This window comes from Malurus melanocephalus, unplaced genomic scaffold, assembly GCF_030028575.1.
Source record: "Malurus melanocephalus ecotype Western Australia unplaced genomic scaffold, MMel_1.1 scaffold_689, whole genome shotgun sequence".
NCBI classification, from domain to species: Eukaryota; Metazoa; Chordata; class Aves; order Passeriformes; family Maluridae; genus Malurus; species Malurus melanocephalus.
In genome coordinates, this window is record NW_026623921.1 from 241637 (window position 1) to 259297 (window position 17661).

The 17661-nt window shown below is 36.4% G+C and overlaps 1 protein-coding gene across 2 annotated transcripts in view; it reads left to right on the forward strand.

Annotated features, from left to right (window-relative positions):
• Positions 1–17661, forward strand: part of SMG1 (SMG1 nonsense mediated mRNA decay associated PI3K related kinase) — a 59704-nt gene that overhangs the window by 19906 nt on the left and 22137 nt on the right. For both annotated transcript variants that reach the window (XM_057384162.1, XM_057384164.1), the window contains 24 exons: positions 341–514; positions 1456–1680; positions 1813–1914; positions 2350–2619; positions 3180–3310; positions 3993–4154; positions 4618–4736; positions 5187–5274; positions 5357–5458; positions 5973–6113; positions 6423–6622; positions 6865–7061; positions 7718–7885; positions 8682–8836; positions 9875–10020; positions 10681–10882; positions 12594–12703; positions 13098–13245; positions 13598–13757; positions 14403–14523; positions 15174–15422; positions 15718–16002; positions 16990–17134; positions 17410–17548. In XM_057384162.1, the coding sequence (XP_057240145.1) occupies positions 341–514; positions 1456–1680; positions 1813–1914; positions 2350–2619; positions 3180–3310; positions 3993–4154; positions 4618–4736; positions 5187–5274; positions 5357–5458; positions 5973–6113; positions 6423–6622; positions 6865–7061; positions 7718–7885; positions 8682–8836; positions 9875–10020; positions 10681–10882; positions 12594–12703; positions 13098–13245; positions 13598–13757; positions 14403–14523; positions 15174–15422; positions 15718–16002; positions 16990–17134; positions 17410–17548 (3939 nt within the window). The remainder of the gene's footprint in view (positions 1–340; positions 515–1455; positions 1681–1812; positions 1915–2349; positions 2620–3179; positions 3311–3992; positions 4155–4617; positions 4737–5186; positions 5275–5356; positions 5459–5972; positions 6114–6422; positions 6623–6864; positions 7062–7717; positions 7886–8681; positions 8837–9874; positions 10021–10680; positions 10883–12593; positions 12704–13097; positions 13246–13597; positions 13758–14402; positions 14524–15173; positions 15423–15717; positions 16003–16989; positions 17135–17409; positions 17549–17661) is intronic.

The window sequence follows — 17661 nt, forward strand, 5'->3', positions numbered from 1 at the left end:
AATTCCAGGACTGGAATTTTTTGGAAGAGCGGTAAAGTGCGCAGAAAACTCTTGTAACAGTGCAGTAATATTGATGATTGCGTTCCAGGGACTTCATTAGGTCTGAGTACTTTGTTTCAGTGGCTAAACGAATGAGCAGCATCTCATTACCGCTCTGTAACTTCTCACTGTCATTGTGTCCCTATGTCCCACCTTCTTGTGTGTATGTACTTAAGAGATATTGGATAAATACATCTCTAACTGGATTGTGCAGATGAAGTATTTTCAATCTCATATTTTGATCTTTAACCCATGTGTCAGTTAATGATGTGTACTGATACATAAACCTTGTGTGCTGCAGGACCTCAGCCACGTGGCTTCTGGGGAATCTGTAGATGAGGACATCCCTCCTCCCTCGGTGTCGCTGCCTAAACTGGCTGCACTTCTTCGGGTGTTCAGTACTGTGGTGAGGAGCATTGGGGAGCGCTTCAGCCCCATCAGAGGACCACCAATTACAGAAGCTTACGTAACTGATGTAAGAACTCAAGAGTTTCTTTGGTTTTCTTTGTTGCTCACCTGATTTATCACCAGATAGCAATGCTGTTCACTGAGTTTATTTAGGTTTTATGAGTGTTACATGAATAAATTCTCRGTTTTGAGTAAATCTATTTGCTTAAAGAAGTATGCCACAATTTTATTAATTATTAAGGTATAGATTTGGTAGTGGCACATGTAAATCATAGCAGAAACTTTTTTTGTCATTTTAGGTTCATGTGGCTAGGTTTATGCCTGTTACCTTTGAAATCATGTGTCTGTTTATTCAGATAATTTTCCTGTAGAAACTTGAATGCAAATTCTAAGTTTGATTTCATAAAATCTGAGGGTTTTATTCCTGTTGAAGTTGTATCTATCAAATCTGATAGCAAGCTCCTCTTGGTCTATAGTATTGGATGGTGTAAGCTCAGAATAAATATAGTATGCTAATTAGCTGCTGTATTTCTGTAATGGGTGGGAAGTTAAAAATACCTGCAGTCAGTCTTGTGGTTGCCGAATGACCTGCACAACTGGAATTTGTGCCCTTGCAGAATGTTATGAGCGACAACTTCTTGGATAAATAAGTGTATGGATTTCCCAGTTGCAGACTAGACAGTTATGTACCTTCTGCTTTAACCTGCAGAGGATTCTCGTGACAAAAGCTCAAGAAAACTAGTCTGTCTTTTGCAAGAGTTCTGTTGGCATTAGTTGAAACTGAGCAGAATTGTGAATAATGGGCTTAGGTTTTCTAGGTCTCTAACTGAATTCGAAACAGAGCAGTTGAAAGTTTCTTCTTGCACTTGTAATGCCACAGTGACGTTATTTGGAATAGAATTGACCAAGCTGCAGAATAGGTGATGGGACAGTAAATCAAATGTGAATGCAATTAAATAGCATCTRTTTTTAATGGAGTTTAATTCAGTTGTGTTTTCAATTTTGCAGATTCTGTACAGAGTAATGAGATGTGTGACTGCAGCAAACCAAGTGTTCTTTTCTGAAGCTGTGCTTACAGCTGCCAATGAGTGTGTTGGGGTTTTGCTTGGCAGCCTGGATCCCAGTATGACCATACACTGCGACATGGTCATCACATATGGATTAGATCAAATGGAAAATTGTCAGACTTGTGGCACTGACTATGTCATTTCAGTCCTGAATCTGTTGACACTGGTATGTATGTATTTTTATTGTTGGGGGGCGAAAACATCAACCTAGAAAATACTAGAGAAACAGTATTTTGATAAATCTCTCAAAATCAGTAAAAATTCGGGTATAGATACTTATTTTGGTTTTTATCCTCAGATTGTTGAACAAATAAATACAAAACTACCATCATCRTTTGTAGAGAAATTATTTATACCAGAGTCTAAACTACTTGTTCTTCGTTATCATAAGGAGAAAGAGGTAAGAGTAACTTCTACAGGTGTATTCCAACAGCCTTCATGCATTTCCTAGAATATATTAAGCTCTAACACTTAGCTCATCTTAAGTGTGTTTTTTAGTCYWACTGAATATCTGAAATTTCTCAAARGGTAGATATAGCTACTTCTTGGTTTTAGCATTTAGATTTGATAAGAAATTGGTAAGTTTGCCATCATTCCAGATAGAGGAGTCCCTAGTTCATCTGCCTTTGATACTCAGCACATTAGGTGGATGATCAAGAAGATAATTAGAAGATTCTGTAAGTAAGAGGTACTTAATTACAGAAAACTGGAGAGAGGTATGCTTATCAGGCTAAGCTATTGACAGATAAAGAAGAGTAATTTGAAATTCTTTGGTACTGATTAGTATATTTTATGGTTTGTTCTAATCGGTTATTGCTGTAATTATGTCCTCAAGGTTGTTGCAGCAGCCCTTGCTGTATACCAAGCTGTATTGAGCCTGAAGAACATTCCTGTTCTGGAGACTGCTTACAGGTTGATTCTAGGAGAAATGACCTGTGCTTTAAATAGTCTTCTCCATAGTTTACATCTTCCCGAGGCCTGTTCTGAAATCCGGCATGACTCTTTCAAGAAGCTCATATCCAACGTGGATAATGCCAAGTTTGTCGTTATATTTGACCTCAGTGCTCTAAGTACTATTGGAAATGCTAAAAACTCATTAATTGGGGTGAGTAAAACCACTACAGACAGTTCGTGCAATAAGTGTAAAAAAWACTTCATTACTTAAAATTAATGTATTACACCAGTAGGGCACATATGTATTAATAAAATGATCATATTTGTCTCCTAACTTCGTAAGTTTTAGAAAAACTTCCAGTATTAAAACTTTGGGGCAGCAGCGGGTGGAGCGTACCTCTAGCTGGTGCATAATGAAGAGCAGTTTCTAGGGAAGAATATCTTATCAGGGTTATTAATGGTTTGATGCTAAGATCATCATAGTATAATTGCTTTTGAAAATCAAGACAGATAAAAGCAGCTGTAGCGTGTTCTTTGGTAGTATATCAGCCATATGAAAACTTCCCAGATCTTTCCAGATAGAAACACGAAYTGCTTTTATAACAGACTTTAAAAAGGGGAAAGAAATACTTACAATTAAGGTCAGAAAATCAGAGTAAAGTTATTTCCTTGGGGAAAAGGCAAAAGACATTAACTAATAGTGTGAAAGTTACACTTAAAATCAGATCCTACTTTTCATGTTTCTGTGCTTGTGTTGCAATTGTTTTATAGATGTGGGCCCTTTCGCCGACTGTGTTTGCACTGCTGAGTAAAAACCTGATGATTGTTCATGGTGACATAGCAGTCCACTTTCCTGCTGTCCAGTATGCAGTGCTCTATACACTGTACTCACACTGCTCCAGGTATGAGGTTTAATAACTTAGAGTTATTTTAAGAGCACTAGGATGGGCTGATCTCAAAAACATACRTTGTTGGAGGGATGAATTTAAATAGGCTACTACAAGCAAGCGTTTGCCCAAACATCCCTAATCGTTTTTACTTTTGTTAATTGCAGGGAATCTGTATCTCAGTCAGGGAAACATATCCTGGCTTAAAGTTGGCCTTTTATTCAAAGGCAGGTTGGAAATCTTTTAATAGAGATAATTGAGGGAGAACTCTACTGAAAGTAAATGAGGAAACATTATTTACTATTTTGCTTACTGAGAGATCTAGGAGAGGTAGTGAGATGTAAAGAACAGATGTAAAAACATTTCAGACCTTATTAATACAAACTATTGTCAAAGTAAGGGAATATACCAGTTTAACTGTTACTCTTTATATGTCTTAGTTTTGGTGATTTTTCACTAGGCATTGGACACCAGACACAGTGGAGAACAGGTTACTGGCCTACATGGACTGATGGCAAATTGTAGCTTTGTTCTTTTAGGCTACTTATCAAAATAGTTGGGTTTTAGCGTAGTGCAGTTTGTTTGCATGTGTATGTTCATTTAACTTTAGCTGCTGATTGTTGCTTTTTTTCTCTCCTCCTTTAGGGAAGTATCCCTAATCTTTGGGTAGTTTCGCAGTTTTGTTTTTCCTTTTCAGGCACGACCATTTCATATCCAGTAGCCTCAGTTCTTCCTCTCCCTCTCTGTTTGATGGAGCAGTTATAAGTACTGTAACCACAGCAACAAAAAAACATTTCTCAATCATCCTGAACCTTCTGGGGCTATTGCTTAAGAAGGATAACCTTACTCAAGATACTAGGTAAGGAAAATTTTCTTATGAGTTGGGAGGGACTCAGTAGAATACATTAATTCAGAAACCAGGGCAATTTTAATTTGTAAAACATGGGTTAAATGTAACCAACCAAATATTTGCTGTTTCTTAAACATTATTAATGAAGTAGTGTAAAAAAGTAGCTGCCTGTTTTTATGCATAAAAACTAAAAAAGTTTCAACTATCCTAAGATCTATCCAGTAGAAGCATAGCTATCAAACKTTACTTAAGGAAAATGTTTGCTCACTGAAAGTACCCTTTCGCAATAGTTGCCATCCCGTATTACCAAAATGCTGTGAAAGCTGGGGTCATTTTTAAAGTTAAGAAATACCTTGTTTAAGAAGCATGATCTATGGTATAATACTGATGTGCAACATGAAGTAGTCTATATTCTCTTAGAAGGTACCTTTCTGTAACTGTGTAGAGTGACTAATACTCTTGGGTTTTGAAGGAAACTGCTTACAACGTGGGCTTTGGAAGTGGCTCTTCTGATGAAGAAATCAGAAACCTATGCACCATTATTTTCTCTCCCCTCTTTTCATAAGTTTTGCAAAGGACTTTTAGCAAACAGTAAGATATTGCGTATTTTTACTTATCTTTTAGATTTCAAAATTAAGTACATAARTGGTGTTGTCCCACTGATAGCAGCGAATGTACTTATTTCATTTACTTTCAGGATGCTTTGAGGTTGTATTTGTCCAAGAACTTACACTCTTTTTTTTTTGTTTGTTTGTTTTGTTTTTTTGTTTTTTTTTTTAAGTAGATCCCTGCCTGTATTTTAAACAGTTTTCTTAAAATGTAATCTTTTTAAGGTTTGATCCATCTCTGGCATTTTTAGTAGATCAATGTCCCAATCATCAATTACTGTTTTATCAAAAGCTCTGGAACTTGTTCCGTAATGTGATGTTTTCGGTTTCAAAACTTTTAAACAAAAGTACGGGAGCAAATGCAGAGTAGTGCAGAAGTTACCTTATTGCAGCTAGAATAACTTTTTTTCCCTTTCAACTCCTTAATATTCAGCCCTGCTGGAAGATGTGAACATTTGTCTTCAAGCATGTAGTAGCCTCCACGCCCTGTCTTCCTCCCTTCCGGATGACCTTTTACAAAGGTACTTGTACAGAGTTCTGTATGTTATTTGAATTATGCTGATAATAGAGATGTTAACACGTTTTTTCTTTTCGGTGTTGCAGGTGTGTTGATGTGTGTCGTGTTCAACTAGTCCATAGTGGTGCTCGTGTGAGACAAGCTTTTGGGAAACTTCTGAAGTCAATTCCTTTAGATGTTGTGTTGAGGTAACTTGTTCAGATGAATTTCTGTAAAACGAGTGGCTTAGTTTCTTTCTTAGTGACGCTTAACCTTAAAAATAATGCCAGTGAAACATCATCTCACTGTCTTAACTTCAAATCAAAAAGTATGAGCTTACAATAGTACTTCTGGGTTGATGGCTGGACTTGATGATCTTAAAGTATGTAGCACACAAAGTACTTAACAAATTCGATAAGCTATCACTTGAAGCAAATACTGAATACTTGTAAGATGCATGTTATCCAGAGCTTTTGCAATATTATGCCCTACAGTTTGAGCAATGTTATGTYCTATAATTTGTCTTGAAGACTTGAACTCTGAAAGTACTTGGTATTAATACCAAAGTATGTGTTTAGGTCTAGTCATTATGTGTGTGCGCACATATATACATATGTATATACTCTGTGTGTATACTATACGTGTGTATTCTTCCACGGTGCTTTTGATTCATTTAAGTACATTATAGCATGGGTTGTCTTCCCTCTCCCCCTCTTCCTGCAGTAACCGTACCCACACCGAAATACAAGAAATTTCTTTGGCTATAAGAAGTCACATGAGCAAAGCTCCAAGTAATACATTCCACCCACAGGACTTCTCAGATGTCATTAGTTTTATTTTGTATGGAAACCTCCACCGAACTGGGTAAGAACTTCTTGTAGAACTGGAATCTGTGAATGTTGACTTTCTAGTAAACAAGTCCAAGTTATATTTAGTTTAAAATTTGTAATTGCCACTACAAACTACATCTTTTCACTTTCAATCTTTTTTTATACTTCAGAGTATCTACAAACATCTTAAATACACACCTTTTGGCATATTTGCCTATGTTTGTTGCTGCTTGGAAATGAATTTTGTGAGAGATTTGTTTGTGAGCAATAGGGAGATGAAGTGTGTAYAGTATAAACTTGTTACCATGTGAATTTGTGTTAACGCATCAATGTTTCCTTTCAGAAAGGATAATTGGTTAGAAAGGTTATTCTGTAGTTGTCAAAGACTAGATAAGAGAGATCAGCCAGCCATCCCTCGGAACCTGTTGAAGACTGATGCTGTGCTGTGGCAGTGGGCTGTCTGGGAAGCAGCTCAGTTCACTGTTCTCTCAAAGCTGCGAACTCCTCTGGGGAGAGCACAAGATACATTTCAAACAATTGAAGGTAAAGTAAAAAATGCACTTTATTTTAATGCGTTTTTTGATAAGGTTGTGAAGCCGAGGTGTTAATGTCTCCGGCAGAAAGCACAGAGGCTTTGTTTTTCAGTGATTATAGATTTTAAAGATATTGCATAATTACTGTTAACTTGTAATAGATTTTGAGAGACGGSATTGCTATCCTTTGACACATTTAAATACAATACCATCCGGTAACTTTTTTTCCCTGTATTTTGGTAAAACATGTAGGTATTATTAGGAGCCTTGCAGCCCACACGTTAAACCCTGATCAAGATGTTAGCCAGTGGACTACTGCAGACAATGATGAAGGACACAGTAGCAACCAGCTTAGGCTTGTTCTCCTTCTGCAGTATTTGGAGAATTTGGAAAAATTGATGTACAATGCTTACGAAGGATGTGCCAATGCTCTTACCTCTCCGCCCAAGGTGTGTCTGTCTTACGGTGCTGATGTTACCTGGAGCGCTCTGTTGAATGAACAGTGTTTTCACGGTTGTTCAGTTCTTAGCCATGGAACTTCAGAAAAGCTTCTCCAAACAAAGTTTGAGACTTTTAAGAAGGTCTGGCTTTGGCTTTGGCTTGGTACAAGAGGAGATGTTAGACCAGGCTTTATTTCTGGAGTACCAGCTTGTATAGTGGTACAAATCCAGGAAGCCTGTAGTACCTCTGATTTGCAGCAGTCACTTACTTGTAGATTATAACAGCATTGCTGACAAAGTAACACTGTTATTTGAGGGTTTAAATTGCTTTAGGAGCAATGTACCCTTTTGTGTAATTTTAAGTGCAAAACATTCTTCACTGCTGAAATCAGCTGTTTAATCACCAGACTTTGATGTGACAGTAATACATAATTTCTAGTCATTTCGTGTCAAGACTTCTGGCTTGCCAGTGTGCCTGGCCCATTGCCTGCTATGTGTTATTTCAGACCATTTGCAATAATAAAGATGCAGAATATTACCTGTTTCTTCATCTCTCAGTTGAAAATGGAGAAAAGAAACTTTCCTGCGATTGATAATATTAAGTGCTTTACTGTTTTGGTTGTACAGAAGAATGGTGTTGTGAAACTTATATTCTGTCTCTGAAGGTTATCAGGACATTCTTTTATACCAATCGTCAGACATGCCAGGATTGGCTGACACGGATTAGACTTTCCATCATGAGAGTTGGACTTCTGGCTGGCCAGCCTGCTGTGACAGTCAGACATGGATTTGATTTACTCACAGAAATGAAAACTAATAATAGTATCTCTCAGGTACTCTTTTTTCAAACTCTGTAGACTAATTGTTAAAATATTCCCATGACATTCTTAAAGATCTGAGATAAGGCWATCAGTAATTATGAAAGCAACTGGTATATAAAAGAATGAGTTATTTAACGCCATTTTTTAAATTTTACATTTTTTGTCGTGGTTGCGATACTGTGTGTTGGAGTTATGTGCTGTATGTGTGTGGTCAAATACAAATACTACACAGGAATGACTACTATAGTTCATTCACAATTTCACTTGAACAATTTGTAATTGAKTGGAAACCTTATTAAACTGGTTCTGCATTAGTATGAGACCGTCCCAAGCTTGTGGTGTAATGTCTTTGCTTACCCCTGGGTATGAGGAAAAATAGGGTTGTATCATGAGGATGTCCTTCCTCTATAAGTAAGTAGCAGGTGAGTGCAGGGCTGGAATGAGTGGATAGAGTAGTTAAAGCCTTCTTGTAAAGGTTGAAGTTTTTTTCAGTACGTGACTTGTTTTGCCTAAACGTTTTATCACAGGAAGTTTGACAGATATTTGTTACTTTGTGCTCCTTTATGAAATCTCTTATAGAAATAAAAGCATCATGTAGTGATTGCTAACTGTTAAGGTTCACGCTGTGGATTCACAGCTCATTCTCTTCCCTTGGCTCCACTGCATTTCCAGAAGCAGGACAATGGATGGAGGAGCACTTGAAGATCCATATAACATTCTGTTTCAACGTTTTCAAGTATTTATCCACAGATACATGGCTCTTACGTTGGATGAGTTTTTTTAAATAACGCTTTTGGTTTGGATTTAGGGAAATGAATTGGAAGTGACAATTACGATGCTGGTAGAAGCATTATGTGAGCTTCACTGTCCTGAAGCTATTCAGGGTATTGCTGTCTGGTCTTCTGCTGTAGTTGGGAAGAGTCTTTCCTGGATCAATTCCGTAGCTCAGCAAGCAGAAGGGCGGTAAGTTTTCTCAAATAATTGATTACTACAAACTTGGACATTTTTTCCTTCTGTGGAAAGTTCTGCTTCTGAGTCTTGATTTGTGGCACGAGTTGAGGCTGCTGATGTAGTTTCCGTGTCAGTTATAATTACTGTATCTTTTCAGACATACCTAATACATCCAGCACATTTAGGCATTTTAATGTTAGTTTTAACTGAATTTCCAGAATTGTATTATAAATTGTGTTCTTAGTTTATAGGAGCAAAATGCTTCTAATTTAAATATTTTCTACTGTAGTTTCTGATCAATGTGTGATCCGATTACCTGCCTCACTTTGCCAAGTGAAGGGCATGCCTTGCAGTTTTAATTCACCTTTGAAAAAGTGGCTTCTCTGTCTATTGCAGTAGAATCTTTGAATGCAGATACAAATAAATGGGTCATCGTTCCAGACAAGGGTGTGCCTTGATTGTGGTTTTTTCATGTCCTAAAGGAATGCATCCTTTCTCCTCTGTATGCAGTGAAAAAGGGACACCTTTTATTAATTACCTTTCATGTGAAAATCCTCAAACATAAAAAATAGTTATAAATTTAAAACATATTTTTACCATTTTTTAGGCTACTTAAAATCACATGCATTTTTGTAGTAGGTGAGAAGTTCTCAGAAATGTCAAGTTTAAGGTGTGAATTGTTGCCCTAGACCTAGTTCTGTAATCTTCTAGTAAATTATATGTGTTTGACCGGTGTTCAGCTCTACTCATTCAGGTTAAAATTCTGACAGTCAGATATAAAACTCAGTTATTTTCTTCTGTCTTTACTTGATTTAAAGTTGGCATTAAAAATTTTAAGGACAAGCTTTTATCCTACGCTATAACCTGAAAATTCAGCCACTAAGTTGTATCCTGTCTTAATCCTTTGCTGAAGTTGATATGAGCTTTTTGAGCATTGGGGTAAAATAATGCTCAAAATCTAGTCTGTTTACAAAAAAAAAAAAAAAAAAAAAAACCCAAAACCCCAATCTGGTTATTTAAAATGCTGACTGAAATACTCAATTGTTTCAGGTTTGAAAAAGCAGCTGCAGAATACCAGGAGCACCTCTGCTCCATGACTGGAGTGGATTGCTGTATAACAGGCTTTGACAAGACTGTTCTGAAGTTGGCCAATTCAAACAGTGTGAATAATGCCAGCCCAAAGCATTCCTTGAATGGTCAGTGTTAATCTTTTTYGGAGAAATACAATCTTGTAAATGTATGTGTGTAACATGAGGACATTCAATGATGTAGCCGTGGTAACGTCTAACTCTGAAATCTGAAGACCTGTTTCTATCTGCAGTTAAACTGAACCACTTAAGGCCCTTGAAACCAATATTATGTGTAGATAGGAGGGTTTGCAGTACTGAGGTCTAGCTGAATGAATCTAAAGATAATAGGTAAAATATTTTGTAACTTACTCATTTAGTTCTAATTTATTTTAGATCATCCTAACATAAACCTTAGTGATTATGACATAATTGTATCATAAATGCATTGGTTACTCAGAGGTGTTTAACTACTAAGACTTAGTTGCAGTATTCTGTTTCATCTTCGAAAAAGAACCTTCTTTGTTCCTAATTTAGTTGTTACCTTTTTGTTTTGATGCTCCTTTACATATATAAACCAAGTTTTTTCAAAACCTCCATTGTAAAGGTTCCTTTTCCCCTAGAAAAAGTGTCAGTGGAAGAATACTGTAAAAGTTGTGTAACTGTCTAGTTTGTTTTTTTTTTATATTAAGAGCTTTTCTTGACAAAAGACATAGAAATAACATTTGAGTAATAGATCTGCTGTATTAAAATATTTATTTGTTTATGTAATTTTTTTTCATTTCACAGGAGAAACTAGAAAAACTGTTCTGACTAAGTCAAGTGACTCTTCACCTGAAGTGATAAACTACCTGGGTAACAAGGCTTGCGAATGTTACATTTCCATTGCGGACTGGTCTGCTGTGCAGGAGTGGCAAAACATGGTCCATGAACTGAAGAAAAGCAATAGTAGTACCTCTATCAATCTGAAAGCAGATTTTAACTACATAAAGTAAGGGTATAATTAATTTATTCAACAATACCTAAAATCCTAATTTTACAACTGAAATACTAAAGTTTTAATTGATTTTAAAAATTGGATGTCAGTTTCTAGATACAGGCGTGTAAAGAAGAAAGCTGTGTTCTTGGGAGGGGGAACACTCAGCCATGACATTTATAGATGAGTAACTTATAAATAGTTACTGCAGCTTTCCGGTTGTTGAGGCTGCTTAGTATTCAAGAAAAAAAACTTTAATTGAAGGAAAAAGATACCAGATATATTCTGCTTCATTTAGCAGAAGATGCATCATTTTGCACAACTTAAAATATGTTTCAGTGGTACAGTTCTTAAAAATGTCTTAATGTAAAGAGARTAGGAAATAAGTGGTCTTGGCCACTGTTTTTTTTTTTACTTTTGTTTCTTTTTTACATGGAGTTTAAAATTGTAGCTTGTGCATTTGTTTCCTGACCCTTGATATTTTTCTGGTTCATGAAAACATACTTGTGACATTGAGTAGCCCTTCAAAGTTTAAGGATTCTTTATTTGACAACTTCATCACTTTCTGTTCCTGCATGATTGTGGTAAACATAGTAAAATCCTTTTGGCTGAAATTTCTTGACTTGAAAACACAAACACAGAAGGAAGCAGTGAAATAAAATCTCGCCGGTCTGAAAAGGTGATTGCTTCTATCAGAGAAAGGGGCCATTCTTTTTCTCACTGCAGTAGCTTAATGTTGTGCAGTTCATTCATTACATCCGTGACAAGCACTACCCCTCCTAATTTCTGAGTGTTTGTGTCTTTGTAAACTGAACCCAGTGTCMTTGTGGTAAATACCACAAACGCTTGCTTTGCTGTTGCACAGGTCTCAGTGTTTTGACTGGTTTGAGTTTTCATCTAGATAATTACAGGCAGTAAGACAAACTCCTGGGGGTGAACAGCACTTTGATTGTTCTGTAACTGAGCAGGTTAAGACTCTCTGTAGTAATGACGGTCAAAATAATTCGGGGGAAAAAAGGAAGATTTCACATGCTGAGTTTCAGTTTCTTTTGTAATGCAGAAACTTAAATAATTCCTTCAGTGGATAGTAACAAGAATACTGAACACTGGAGTATTGTCGTCTGAGGCATCAATCCTTTTAACTTTACGGTGCTATTTTTTTGTGTAGTTTTGTAGAAGTCTGTAATGTTTATGTTTTCTAATGTAGAACAGTGAGGGGGGGGGAAGTTAAATTTGCTGCTTCGGTCATTTAAGCAATATACATTTCTTTAATCTATGACCAACAAATATTCYGGAATTTCTCAAATCTTGCTTTCACGTAAAATGAGGAGCTTACACTGTGGCCTCATGAAATTATGATATGAAACTTYTCTGTGCCTAGAGGTGAGGGGAAAAGTTTGGTGTTCCTTTTGACTAGAAGAGTTTAGAAACAAACTTTTCCTTCCAGACTGTGGTAGAAGAGTRTTATATACAGTGTAATGATAATATAAAAATCTTCATAGCTGGAAAACTCTTCTTTCATTTTGATACTGAGTTCATCCATTTGATACAGAACTGGTGCCTTTTACTGATCTATGTGATATGGTTTTTTTGACCCTAAGTGCTCTGTAGAATTTGGAGTCTTAGTATCTTAGTCTTGAGTATCTTCTTTTTTGCTGTATCATATACTTAGCAACTGAAGTGAAGTAAGAATTGTGAAAATAAAACTGTAAACATTGAATTGCAGATCTTTGAGCAGCTTTGAGTGTGGACAACTTACTGAATGCACTGAGCAACTAGAGTTATTACCAGGAGAAAATATCAACCTGCTTGCAGGGGGATCCAAAGAAAAAATAGGTATAAGTGCATAAATTAAAATTTACTTCAAATGCAAAAGTATATATTTCTTCATGTATCTGTCTCTATAAATGACAGACTGAAATTTGTGAATGCAGTTTGCTGTGTTCAGTGGATTGACCATAACCTTTATGAATCAAGCTTCAAAATGATTAGCAGTGGTCATCCTCAGTGTTGATGCAATTGTATTTTCTGGAGTTAATGTGGCTGTTTATAAGTAATTGATGATGAAGTGTTAATATGAATACATACATATGTAAAATATATATTTTTAAAGGTTTGGKTTTTKTTTTTTTTTTCCAAACTTCCTTATTGTCAAAAATGCATTCTCAGATGATGGAACTTGATAAATTTTGGCGTTCTAGTTGGTTTCAATTGTTTAATCTCCCTGTAGACATGAAGAAGCTCCTTCCTAATATGCTAAGTCCTGATCCAAGGGAACTTCAAAAAGCAGTCGAAGTACAGCTTTTGAGAAGTTCAGTATGTCTGGCAACAGCTGTAAACCACACAGAACAGGAGCAAAAGTGGCAGACAATATCTGAGTAAGTTGAAATGTGCCACACKGTGAAAACCTGTTCTAGTTTGTTAAACATAACTTTATGTAAAGCTTCAGCATCAGTTGGCTGTTAGTTCTAGCTGATGTGAGTTGTAAGCTTACTGCGGAAAAGTGAGATGATGTTTAACTTGGAGTTTATATAGTTTATAAAGTAGATGAATTTATAAAGTGCTTCTGCACACCAGTTTAATAATAAAGTATTGTAATGTAACTTGTTTTATTTTGCAACACTTTCTCATCATCCTTTTAAAGGTGTTGAATTGGCCTTTTCCTCAGTGTCACTATTTACTTTTGAAGTCTAGCTAAGAAAAATTACTGTCCTGATCCTTTTATTTCAGAAATCTTRTTAAGTACTTAAAGCAAACGTCCCGCATCGCTATTGGGCCTTTGAGGCTTTCCACACTCACCRTGTCTCAGTCTCTGCCAGTGTTGAGCACTCTTCAGTTGTATTGTTCTTCTGCTTTGGAAAACACTGTATGCAACAGGCTGACATCAGAGGTAATTCCGTTTTTTAAACCTAAACTGGGTTAGTGTCATTTTCCATGACTTGTCATGGAGTATTGAACATAAAACACAGATTAATTGTTTTGACTGTTCTTAATCATACTGCAAAAGACCTCATTTAGTTTTCTATATGTGCTTTGACCCAAGTTTCTGTAAGTTTAYATCTCAACTGAGCTTCTTTCTGTAGTTATAAGTATACCTCTCTTTCAATTACGCCTAGGGTATTTTCGAAGTGTTATTGGTAGTTGCTTTTTAGAGTGTTGGTATTTCTTCACCAAATACATTCTAACACGCATACCTACAATATACATTATTTACTTTCAAAGCAACTTAATAATATTCTAATCTAAAAAATCATGTCAGCAATTAGAAACTCTGTCAGACTTCAACTACTATGGATGTTCCAGATGTAATTCCAAATCACTTTGTTCAGAAATCAATTCTGCTTGATCTGGAGCAATTCTTAGTGACGTCCTCTCAAAATCAAGCGTAAAACATTTCTATTAATTGATGATACAGTGTGGCCGCTAAGAAAAATCTGCTCTCAAATGGTCTTTGGTTTTCATAAATGAAAATTGTAGTAAATTTGTAGTAAATTTGTCTCTTGTGACAACTATGCAACTTCTGTGCCTCTTCCAGGACTGTCTTATACCTCTCTTCAATGAAGCCTTGAGGTCATGCAAGCAGCATGATGTAAGGCCATGGATGCATGCACTGAGGTACACGGTGTACCAGAATCAATTGATGGAAAAGCTTAAAGGTGTGTAAGCTCTGATTATTGTATCATGAAAACCAAATGCAGAATTTGAACTTCAGTTGTCTGCTGAAAGCAGCAGCTGTGTATTTTTCTATTATTTAGTTGGATTACTTTTTAAAAGCCAAGTTTTGTCATGTAAGGCGTCTTGCTTTACAGCTTATTGTCCGAATAACTGCTGTGATGTAGACCATGTTAAAAAGAAAAAGGATATTCATAAGTGCTTAATAGTCATATACTCCTCTCCTAAAAACCCTTACTTGCTCATCCCTTCATACTTCAAATGCTTTCACTTTTGAATATTCCAACACTATGAATAATGGGTCTTTTGAATGGCTTTCGTAACACTTTTTAATGTGCAGTATGATAAGAAGTAGTAGTAGAAAAATAAATTCTGTTRGGGGACAAATTGGTTTCTATTAGCTAAGAAGAATGCTTATAGTGGGAAAAAATATTTTGCCCAGCAGATAATCGATGCATATGAATTTTGTTTGAGGTGGGGCATATAAATATTCTAGGCAAAAATGAAGTAATCTAAGTTTCTGAAGCAGTTTTTTTTACTGATGGCCATCTACAGAATATATTGGGTAGAAATTTTCTGCGTGTCAAATAATGTTTTAATAATTTTGTTTACAATGTCCTGCGTTCTTCTCTAGAACCAACAGTCCCAATTAAAAGCCATCTAATGGAACTGGGCTTAACAGCAGCAAAATTTGCACGGAAGCGAGGAAACATTGCCCTGGCTACACGACTGCTTGCCCAGTGCAGTGAAGTTCAGCTGGGGAAAACCACCACTGCGCAGGACTTAGTCCAGCACTTTAAAAAATTGTCTGCACCAGGTCAGATAGATGAAAAATGGGGTCCTGAACTTGATATTGAGAAAACAAAGTTGTTATACACAGCGGGTGAGTGCCACATTGTACAGACTTGAGCTTCTTGTCCTTACAACCAGGTCAATTCCCCTCACCTTGAGGCAGTCACAGTGGGACAGTATCATTAYGAACTGATTTCATCCCATTAGCTGTTTCTGTCTGAAAGTGTTTTCACAAGCTTTTTTCATGCCTATCATTTTTAACTTCAAAAGGGAATTTTCTGGGTAAAATATATATTGCTAAAAGCTGTATCTGAGTGTGCTGAGTTTCAGGATTGTTTTAAATAATGTTAACAGTGTACCAAATATCTGCTTTTCATGATATGCAGGTCAGTCAACACATGCCATGGAAATGCTGAGTTCTTGTGCCATATCTTTCTGCAAATCTGCCAAAGCTGAATATGCAGTTGCTAAATCTATTCTTACACTGGCTAAATGGATTCAAGCAGAATGGAAAGAGATCTCAGGACAGTTGAAACAAGTATATAGAGCTCGACAGCAACAGAATCACAGTGGTCTGTCCACCTTGTCTAAAAACATATATAATTTGATTGATCTGCCAGCAGTTAATACACTAGAAGATGAATATCCTAGGATTGAAAGTGAATCTACAGGTAGATTTGTTCTCATTATTTTTTTTTTAGATTAGCTACTGGTGATTCCACTGAGGGACTACAGCAGTTATATTGATAAAGACTTACGGTTTTGTTTTTCTAATACATATATAAACAATATGTATTTTGTGCAATAGGTAACTATACACAGTTAAAAAATTCCAAGCACTTTAATATTAGGTATTTCATGTTTCTGTCACATTTTTCTCATTGAAGTAATGGTGGTCCGAGGAAGAAACTGGGATGTSTTTATTTTGTATTGAGGATATAAGTTTTTGTCCTGTGTATTTGCTTTCAGCTTGTCTATTTGCTAAAGTTTGAAATAGATTTTTCAGGTTTAAGCGTGGGCAGACTTTATGTTATGAAGGCCCCAATAAGTGTGAAAAGTACTTTAGCATTTTTCACGATCTTTAATCTATGCTTAATCGAAGCACTTCTGCTACTGCCGCGGAATGTGCTCAAATTCCCAGTTTTCTGCAGGCCTTTCTTTAAATGTGAAGGTAATTTCTGTCTTTCTTCAAATATTTTCTAAATAACTTTGTTCCTCTCACTCAGAGTCAGATTTATTTTAGAGCTGTTGGTGAATGTTAAATAGTAGGTACTTTCTGACTTGATGGCAAAGAAAAGAAATATATACACAAATAAACATGGCCACAATGCCCTGGGTACTTCATAAAAATATGTTCTCTGGAGCACTGTGTTCCTTTGGAGATCATGAGTTCCTTGCCTCAGTTCCACCTTTCTGTGAAAGAGGAAGGAATTGCAAAGTATCAGTGGTGTTTGTTAGCAAATGAGAACTGGACTTTGTTTTGAAGCAGTGTCAGAACTGAAAAATAATTCCATATTGGAAAATTCTGCACTGTTGGGTACTAATTTTACTAAAAAAATACTGTATGTCCATTGTTGTTTGGTGCTATTTTCTGTGTTAAGGAAGTCGGAAGTGGATTTTATACTGTAACACATATTGCTGTATTTCTCCCATCACAGTAAACATTGGAGTTGGAGAACCCGACTTCATCTTGGGCCAGCTGTATCACTTGTCTTCAGTACAGGCACCTGAAGTAGCCAAGTCTTGGGCAGCCCTGGCTAGCTGGGCTTATAGGTGGGGCCGGAAAGTAGTTGATAATGCCAGGTAAATTCAGCCTAATACTTGAATTTATACAGCGCCATTGAAGTTTTCTAAAGATAAACCTTAGCTACGTATGTATGATTGCTGTTGTTTGTGGTCTGAAGTTGCACGTGAGCAGAGAAATGAACRTTCTCTTGATTACTTGTCCTCTGTAAAATAAAGCTAGTTTAATTCTGAGATGAGAATGATTTCTTTCTTCAAAAAGTTTGATACCTAGACTTTCAGTAGTTCTACAGATACTCACGTAATGGGGATCAATAATTCATTGAATGTTGCAGTCAGGGAGAAGGTGTTCGGCTGCTCCCTCGGGAGAAATCTGAGGTTCAGAACTTGCTTCCAGACAGCACTGCAGAGGAAGATAAAGARAAAATATACGGGATTCTTGGACAGGCGGTGTGTCGGCCAGCTGGGATTCAAGTAAGTGTCGATTTGGTTGCTTAAAAATGCTCAGCTTCAGCATGAACCTTATGTTCCTCTGCTTGCGAGTCATATTAACTCTTGTAAGTGTCTTACATTTAAAAATCAGACAG